The sequence below is a fragment of the Halyomorpha halys genome, unplaced genomic scaffold, assembly GCF_000696795.3.
Source record: "Halyomorpha halys isolate HHAL.00 unplaced genomic scaffold, Hhal_1.1 Scaffold252.1, whole genome shotgun sequence".
In the NCBI taxonomy this organism is placed as follows: Eukaryota; Metazoa; Arthropoda; class Insecta; order Hemiptera; family Pentatomidae; genus Halyomorpha; species Halyomorpha halys.
The window spans coordinates 45,607-55,228 of record NW_027108761.1 but is presented as its reverse complement, the minus strand read 5'-3'; the positions used below and the strand labels follow the sequence as shown (position 1 = coordinate 55,228).

General features: G+C 37.5%; 1 protein-coding gene across 1 annotated transcript in view; it reads right to left on the bottom strand.

Moving 5' to 3' along the window:
• Positions 1-2,555: 2,555 nt before the first annotated feature.
• LOC106680269 (carboxypeptidase B) overlaps positions 2,556-9,622 on the bottom strand; it is an 8,246-nt gene continuing 1,179 nt past the window's right edge. Inside the window, exons 2-6 of the mRNA XM_014419832.3 lie at positions 7,779-7,967; positions 4,870-5,064; positions 4,284-4,642; positions 3,674-3,860; positions 2,556-2,856 (exon numbers count right to left, since the gene is read on the bottom strand). Coding sequence (XP_014275318.3) covers positions 2,684-2,856; positions 3,674-3,860; positions 4,284-4,642; positions 4,870-5,064; positions 7,779-7,967 — 1,103 coding nt within the window. The 3' untranslated portion in view covers positions 2,556-2,683. The remainder of the gene's footprint in view (positions 2,857-3,673; positions 3,861-4,283; positions 4,643-4,869; positions 5,065-7,778; positions 7,968-9,622) is intronic.

Sequence of the window (9,622 nt, the reverse complement as noted above, 5' to 3'; positions counted from 1 at the left end):
TTTACAGCAGAAAGATGGTAACGTTTGGCGGCGTTGTAACTCATCGGTGGCAAGCGGCGTGCTTTGGCTGTGACTGGGGCTCCATGAATCTCTATATGGTGGACGACGTCGTGCTTTGGCTCTTTGACGAAGGATGTTGGTTGTGTAAAGCTAGGGAACCGGCGTAGCAAAGCTGTGTACCATTCGCCGGATGGTACCGATTAAACAGTGGGTACCTTTGCTAATCTTCCACGTGTCGTCAATACTGTCTTCTGGTCCACCAGCTGGCATCCAGCGAGATAATATTACCATAATATTACAGTAATATACTAGCACCTATGATTGGATGACTCACGGTTGCTACTATGAACCTCCATGTAATTTTGCACCGAAGACCGAGATCGAGGTTCTGGGCTATGCTTCCATACGTGGGTGTGCCATTGACCGCGTACAAGTTGAACTGCATGTTTGGCTTTACTTTCTTGTATTTCACCGGAAAGGCAGATATAGTGGCTCCTGTATCTACAAGATATCTGGTTCCGGACTTTTTGTTGACGATAAAAAGGCGGCGGTTGGTAATTTCGGCGTTGGAACCCGCCTCGTTCGCCGCTGCTACTAGTTTAAATTCCCAGCTGTCTTCCAACTGCAAGGTTGACGGCACTTGGTAGCCCTTTCTCCGAATCTGTTATGGTAGAAGCAGAGACGCCGGCCACTTTTACTCCTCGAAGCTCTGCGATCCCTGTTGCCTACGCCCATTGCTGCATTTCTCGAAGAAATTGCGATGGTCGTTGATTGCCCAACCTCTGTTCCTCCAATAGCTTCGTGATACTGAAGTGGTCTGAGGGCCCAAAGATGGAGAGTAGCCGCTCTTTTAGCCTCTCGTATGGGTCAGTGGCAGGGGGGTCTCGGGCAAGATCGGCAACCTGCTTTAGAGCTGCTAAATCCAGTTGGTCGATGATCAGCTGAAACTTAGTTTTGCTATTGGCTATACAACAAGAGCTGAACACCGCCTCAACTTGTATGAACCATAGGTCAGGTTCTTCCCTATAAAATGTGGGTAGCCGAGACAACGCGTTGGGTATTTTCACCGATTGCACTAATTCATTTTAGTAGCATAAACGCACTCGTTCTTCGTTATTAATTAATTGTCAGTAATTCATCATATAGTGAGAGTTTTCAAATGGGTTTGCCACTAAAACAAATGTAAAATAATGAATTATAAATAAAAATAGATTTGAAAGAAATATACAAGAGAAATAAAATTTTTGACAATAATTTCGACAGTGGCATACCCATTTCAAACACTCTCTTTGCTAACGTCAACTATTGCCGCTGAAGACGTTATTAATCTTGCCACCACAAGGCGAAACCATAAATAGATGCTCAGATCGCGAGGTTAAGAAAAATGGATTAGCAGTTCTTTCTTCACACTTTCTCAATCTTCCTCAACTTTAATTTCAATTTTTCTCCCAAATCCATCTTTCTTAACCTCACGATCTGCACATTCACAATTGGTCCACATCCCCACAACAGGTAGGGGAGAGGGGAGAGCCTTACATGCAATTTCTTCATTTGCTTCTCAATATATACCAAACGATTTTTCCTAATCTTTTTAAGGAAATTATCATTTTGTCACATTTCATTAATTTGTGTAATAAATAAGTTCCTTACAAGATGGTTGAGTTTTTTCACTTTCTGATATATTTTATATTTGGTAATATTTACATGAAAGTTAGCCCAATCGTCTCAACTTTTCTTAATTATGTTTTCATAATTCCTGTGCAGGCTCTGCACTTCCTTCCCTGACGTTGGCAAAATAACACACGGATGAAAAATTTACCCTCTACTCTGTTAGAATAGGTTGTACACCTCTAGTTAATCATCCACGTGTATCAGATTTTTTTTCGACCTCCTTTCTGGTCATTTCTGAAATACATGGGTTATACTACTATACACAGTAACCAATCTATTATAACTATGGTAGAGAATCAAATTTTCATTTCGTGTGACTGCCACAGAAATAAAAGTCAACCTCCCAGATTCGAACCGGCGCCGCTGCAGTCACGAGGCAGTCGCTGAACTCACTCAGCTACCTTTGATGCCTCCGTACCACGATATCAACACCTCAGTTAGTTCAGGACCTCAGGGTTGATCTTGACGGTGTCCCAGGCCTCTGCCCCTTGGGGGGATTCTAATAAACCATGGTGTCTTGCATAATAGATAATATATAAAATGATATCTAATAATAGATAAAGTAAATTCAGCGTCTCTGCCATCATTCAAATTACGATTTCTCTCAGTTCTGATACATTAGCCCTAAGTCTAACCGGCTATCGTCAGCGAGAGAACATCCGTTAGTATTAATCCACCAGAACATTCATTGGAGGCATATCGGCTACGAGACACATTGCATCATAAGACAAAATGTGCAACTTTCCTCTGAGACAATGCAAACTTATAGCTTTGGTGATATATAATTGGACGAGGGAGGCTTTTAGGTCCAGATCGACGCTAAATTCAAAATTGTGGAAAAGACTTCTCCAACTTATCCTAGGTCCACCGATATTTGATAAAATCCGAAACACTGTGTAATAAGGGAATAGGTGAAATTTGACCTAAAGTCACTAAATTATGACTATAATTTCAAAGTTTTGAGAGTTTTTAAAGCAGAGAATGACTCTCCTTCAATGTATTTAAATATTTATTATAATTCATAAACTGCAGAGGCTATGACTTTAAATGCTGTCAGAGCATCAATAGCAGTATGTATGATCTCCTCAGGTGGTAGCATGAATCCGTATCTTCCAATGTCCCTCAGCTCTATCGTGTAACTGTACTTCACACGGGCGACTCCTTTTGCCCAGTCATCCGAAACTCCTGTGGAAAAATATATGTATATATACAAATTCATTCTTTTTTCCAAATATCAATATAAAACAATACAAATTTATTTTATTACTGGAAGGAAGCACTAATTAGTATCATCTATTATGTCAACAAGCATAAATAAAACGCACGACTGAGAACACAATTTCTCAACTCAACGCAATACAACTCAACACCTGAGATTTTCATAGTAAAGTTGAATAACAAATCGATCTTTTAATAAACGGTGTATTTATCTTCAGTTAGACGTTTAGGAACCGAATTTGTAAAAATAAAAAATAGGGAAGGAATTGTTTTAATCTTTCCAGAAAGAAATTTGGACATATATTGATGTATTTATTGACTCCTGGTATATAAAGTTGCCTATGCAGTTTTGACTATCCCCTTGTTTGTGTTATTAGTGATTCTCAGTATCTTGTTTTGTAAGTTTCATATCTGGACCAAACGATTTTCGGAAAACCCCATCCAAACATGACAACCGTATACCAGCAACGGCCTAAGAAGAATTTTCTACAATGGAAATTATTTATTTTATTTGTTTGCCTATTTTAATAACAAAAACTTTTGCGTTGTTTCTTTGACGATTTACTTTGCGAATACGGAGACCAAACAAGATTATAATATTTAAATTTTTAATAATAACTCAACTCCCACTATTAATAAAAAAATAAATTAACTCCCTCAAGTTTTGATGGAAAAGGTAAAAAAGTGTGATAACGGGTCCTCACGAAAGAAAAGCATTTTAAAGTGCAAATTCCTGAAATATTTTACTCTGATCTAGCTAAAAATCAGTCAAGTACATTATTACCTGAAGCTGGATAGAGAGTGTTGGCTGAGTTGCCAACTAAATATTGCGGACCTCCGCTAGCCAGTATCTTCTGCATCATTGAATCCCCGACTCTCTTCAAGTCATCGTAATCGTGAGGGACCTCATTGTAATCGAAACCAAATGGAATCAGAATTAACTGCCCATAACTGTGAAAGCTGATGTAAGCCTGAAATAAAAAAAAAACACCTCAATGTCATTTCTATTATTAATGTATCAGGTATTGACAACTTCTTTCTTGGTTTGGATAGACGAGGCAAGGCTAAGCTCCATCTCTGAGGGGAGATACCAGTTGTTAATACTTTTAGATCCTACGGTCTGTCCTGAGCCACAGACTTTGCACCTTAGGTGAAAGACTGCGTAGGCCGTACGCCCGAAAGAATGGAGGTATCGAAAAATATAAAAGAAGTTCACTTACTCAGAGGAAATGAGCTAAGAGATTTGCAATTTACATGATTTTTGAATATTTTTAGTTTGAAAATAAAAAAAAATATATATCTTTCCTTTTATCCCCAGCTTACAATGACTGCAAACATATCTGCGGAAATTGTTGGGAATAAGTAAACCAAAGTTTGAAATTTAACCAACTTACATTTATTTTTTCTTTTAATTTGAGTATGAATTGAGAAACAGCTTTGGTTTCGGGCTCCGACGATGCATCCCTTCCCCTGTAGATTTCAGAGCAAGGGTTGTTGCTTGATCCTTTTCCCGCCCAACTGAAGTTGAAGTTCCTGTTGAGGTCGGTACCAATGCAAGACCCAGAGCCCGAGCGGTTCTTTCTCCATAGCCTGTCTGAAGTGAATGAATATTCGTAGCCATCCGGGTTCATCACTGGTAGAATATAGTATTCCAAATTCTGCAAAGAACCAGAAAGCTGGCTCCGATCCTCTACAAGCGTTTTGAGAATGTATGTGACTGATGCAGTAGAAATCCATTCCCTCGCATGAATACCTAATTAAAAGATGTTTAGATGAAAATATAAACAAAAGTTACCACAAATATTAATTAGGTAGGACAAGAAAAACAATCGTTCTTAGTACTTTATCAGTCAGGTTTATTTCTTTCAAATCAAAATATCGATATAATTCATATTATTTATTGATTCATTCCAGTCAATATATGAATAGAGTTTAGTGAAATAGAATCTAAGATATGTTATAAATATGAAATACATGTACCTCCATCGATAAACACCGCTTTGGCATGGCCATTATTTCCATCCGGTGTTACCTTGCAATATTTAAGAGGTCTTCCTCCGTTGCTTCGACCCATCACGTCAACCGTCACAGTTCTTGGATACTTATCTGCCAAATACTCCATGTACTGGTAAATGACATCCAATCTGTGGTAATTGGTCCAGGTCATTCTATGATCTGAAAGTATACTGGAGTTTACACAAAGAATATACTCGAAGAACACGATCCGTTGGAATTTAGTTTTATTGAGGCTATGGTAAGCTGGTTGTTAAAACATTTCCAAGTTACGGTCTGAGTGAAATGTCAGCTGATAAAGGCCGTGAGAAGATCGATTAGATCAGCTGTTCCAGATATATATATAGATATATATAAGTTACGGTATGAGTCAGCTGTTATTTCGATGTCAGCTGACTGAGGGGATCAGCTGATCGAACGTATATAAGAGATGTACCGAATACAATAAAGCCAGTATAACCACCAGCGGAACGGCCCCTCCCCGCTCCAATAATCTACTGGCGTAAGCCAATTCAAGCCACATAAATAACACATATACAACCTTATAATGCCTAAAGGCAATGAAAGGTATCGACAATACCAGCTGTACATATGGCACACCTCACCATATGTACACATAAGAAACAAATTTAAAATTTTAGGAGGGTACGAAAAAAAACAACAAAAAAAAGAAAAAAAAAAAAAAACAATAAAGCCAGTGTTTTACAGCAGTTCAAGCGAGTTAGATCTTATTCCTTCTTCTCTTTTTTTACATTTTACTTTCACCAATACTTAACTTATATACAAGACTGAACCAAATACAGTTAGTCTTGTTTACGCATTACGCAGAGTATTCTTCCAACATCCTTTTCCTTTTTTATTAGTTTTTCCACGCCAACACGTAATTTCCAGTTAGTCCTTCTTGACTTAATACAAGATATTTGTTCCTCTAAAAAAATGCCTGAACCTGAAGTTCCGTTGATACGGTCGTATTTCCTCCATAGTTTTGTTTGGATGTGGAACAAAACAGATGATAAATACTTTTTTTTCATTTAAGCGGGGATGTAAGAAAATAAGACATCCAAAAGCAATTCCTCTAACGCAAATAAATTAAAATTAAAATTTTCAACACTCATTCAATCAGTAAGGACTAGGTGCACAAAACCGCGAAAAACCGTTTGGATAATAAAAATTTTGACTGAAATTCACTTCAACTTTTATGGTATTGTTCTACCTAGAAAACAGTCCTATAAACTGAATGAGAATGGTTTTTCAATTAATTTTTTAAAAGATAAAACCTTCAATTGTATTTTTCGTAAAGTTAGTTTCCAAGTACTTAGCACGATAGTATAGTAAGCCGATCGACATATAAACCACTGTGTTGAGTAGCTAGAAACACAGTTAAACCTAATACTGATATAAATACTATTAAATCCAATTAAATAATTTTTGAAACAACTTCATCGACCAATGATTTACATCGTGTTAATGTTATTTTAATCAACGCATTGATCTAAAGATATATCGTCTTCACCATTGTTTTGTAAGATATCTATTTATGTATTTATTTCAGACATCGAAAATCCCAGCGAGATGCCTGGAGTTAAGCGTTGAATTACATGATGATTTGAAGTTCGGGATTATTAAAAAATAATGTAGCCTGAATGTTATTAGATACCGTCTTCTTATGTTTGCTAACGCAAGCGCAAAAGTATTTTTCTTGACACACCTATATCTCAAAATCGTCTTGGACCAGTTGGCCTAATGTTTAAGGAAACTTGAAGAGTAGTGTTGTTGACATGCTTTAATGAAAATTTTAGAAAATTCTATACACTACCCTCGCAATCATACGGACCGAGGCTTGGGCCTTTACTCAAGCTGATGAAGTAAGACTCTTGGTCTTCGAGAGATCCATTATAAGAAAAATATTTAGACCTGTTAGAGAGGGTAATGTATGGAGAAGGAAGAACGCGGAGCTATCGGCTTTGAACGGAGACAATGATGTCAAGTATATAAGGTTAGGTAGACTCCGATGGCGTCTATGTGGCGAAGAATACGCGACAATGACATCCCAAATAAGGTCTGATCCGAGCGATTACAAGGAAAGAGAAGAGTAGTGAGGCCGAATATGAGATGGTCGGACGCTGTATTAACGGATTCCCGGGTCCTTCTGGGAACCCTAAACTGGAGAGTTGCAGCAGAAGACAGGACGGCTTGGTGGACGCTCCTTCTCTAATAGGCTCAATAATAAACACATTTTGCTTATCACATTTATATTTAAAAAAAGACTCGTACTATTTAATGGATACGCCACTTTGGCTTGGTAACATCAATGTAAGAAAAAGCTAAGCACAAAATTTTTACACATTAACCTCTTGCGTCCAGCCCAAACCCGATGGACTTATACACATGTAATGGGTAACTGGTTTGACACAGACACACTGGTGTAAGTAAACAATACAAGACAGATCACTGATTTATTTTTCGAATGTTGTAGTGGTGTCTAATTTGATTGTCCTGAAATAGCCTACCCAAATTTCTTCATACGAACGTAATTAATCTGGTTATTCATTTCAGTTTTCTGTCCCTCCTTAACAATTAGATTTTTCAGAAGTGGCAATTTCCACGCCGTGTAGCAATATATGCGTATTCCTCAAAGAATACACTGATTAACTCAACATAAAAAAACAAAAAAATGAGTTTATACACGTTATTTCTTGTTTTAGTGGGAAGAGAAGGTAGAGATTTTAGCATAGTTTCTTCCTGTACCACATTGGCAACAGCACAGTTCCTGATTTTCATCATTAATGATCTTTATACCGATTAATAATCAACAAATCATATTTAGAAAAGTAAAACCTATACTTAAAAGAAATTAATGAAATAAATTAGAATACCTTTCTTTTGTGAAATGATATTTTTTAACTTAATGCCATGTAGGTGCATCTTTATAAGGCTGTCCACATCTTCTATCATCACTTCGTAAGGTATGAGAAATTTGGATAGAACAGATTTAATCAAACCCACATTCTTTTTGGGTAGCATGATGTCCACATGAGTAACGTTGCCAGACCAAACGTTAAGTTCTAGATTATGATAGGAATAGAAATTTCATCAATTAATAACAGTCACCAAGCATCAATCCTTAAATGAGATTATAAAACGATATAATATATCATTATTGGAAAATATTAAACGGTGGCATGTTGCTATACTTAAATTATTATTATTGTAATATGGGCAACAGTCCATGGAGGTCTAAGTCCTCGCGCAATGTATTTACTAATACATCGGACGTTTCTGGACATGGTTTTTTCGTAGGGTGGGTTCGTCACTCCCACGACTATTTTTTTTATGAGTCCCGGGAGAGGTTGTGAGTGAGTTTTTGCATTATTTTGTGCTTGAAACAAAAGCCCGGGTGGGACCGGGATTCGATCTGATAACCTGTGGGTTGGTAGACTGGCGCGTTACCACGCTGCTACCGTTCTCCCCGAATACTTAAATTAACATAGGAAACTTTAATGCGCAAACGAGGTAAGGGCGTATAGCTACATACTTATTGTTGGTTATCAGAATAAACAAGATCTCAAGAATCAAAACTACATGAGCGTGATTATGTTTACAGCATCAAGGGAACTAGTTGGAGTGTGAAGAACGGTGTCTTAAGGAATTCGTCTTATTTCTCGGGCGCGTCCGTTATATGAGGCACATGATGTTAGAATAAGTGTTACACACAGAACTACAGTGCATTTAAAATAAATAAATGGCCCTGTACTTATTTTTTTGGTTATAGACGCTACGAGAATATAAGAAAATATCCGGGTATTTATGTAATCACGTTAACGGGAGGATCCCAATCATTAGAGAGGTAGCGGAGCTCTAAAACATTTCTGATATTGACAGAGCTATCATAGGTTAGGTGAAAAGAAATAGTGCGATAAGACGATATCTAGTTAGATCCTAAAGGAGTAGGTTCATTCAGCCACCAGTTGAGAATAAGGAGATGGATTTGTGACGTTACCACCCTCATCGACTCTCCATGTTTTATTTTTGCTTTTTTATTAGTCTCCTACCTGCCCATTTTCGATACATGGAATGCTCACCCAACAATTTACCAACATATTCTAACCAGAGACGGAAGTTCGAGTTTTCATATCGTGGGACCGCCATGAAATAAAAGTGCATTCTTCCCTCCCTCCGGGCCTTATGGGTTTGGCCCTTTCCCCGACCATTTCTGACGGCTGGTGGCCTTTGCTCCACTGAGGTAAGTAGAATAGGTCTGTTACCTACAGCAGTGGTGACCGAATTCAGTGCAACCTAGTGTAACTGAAACATATGGCAGGGGTGCCGCAAGCGAATGGCAATTTTTCTAAATATTACAAAAAAAAATCAAAACGAAAATAGCAAAAACACGGTGCCTTACAACATTGGTTTTGCACTGTTTTTTCGTCTTTAGGATTTTAAACGCCAATTTTGTTTAGCTCAACAACGGTGCCGCGAAATATTTCTATCCCGAAAAGGTTGTCGCGGGGAAAAAAGTTTTGGTACCGCTGACATTTACCACTTATACCCTGTCACAATTTAAGTTAAATAAACTATTCGATTAATAATAAATAAATTATTATTCATGAGTGAATTATATAGGGTGTTTTTTTAAGCCCGATAGAACTTGAAATTGTAAAAAATAACACAAAAAATTAAATTGTAATCAAAATTTTTTTTTTATTCGAAAGATCAATAC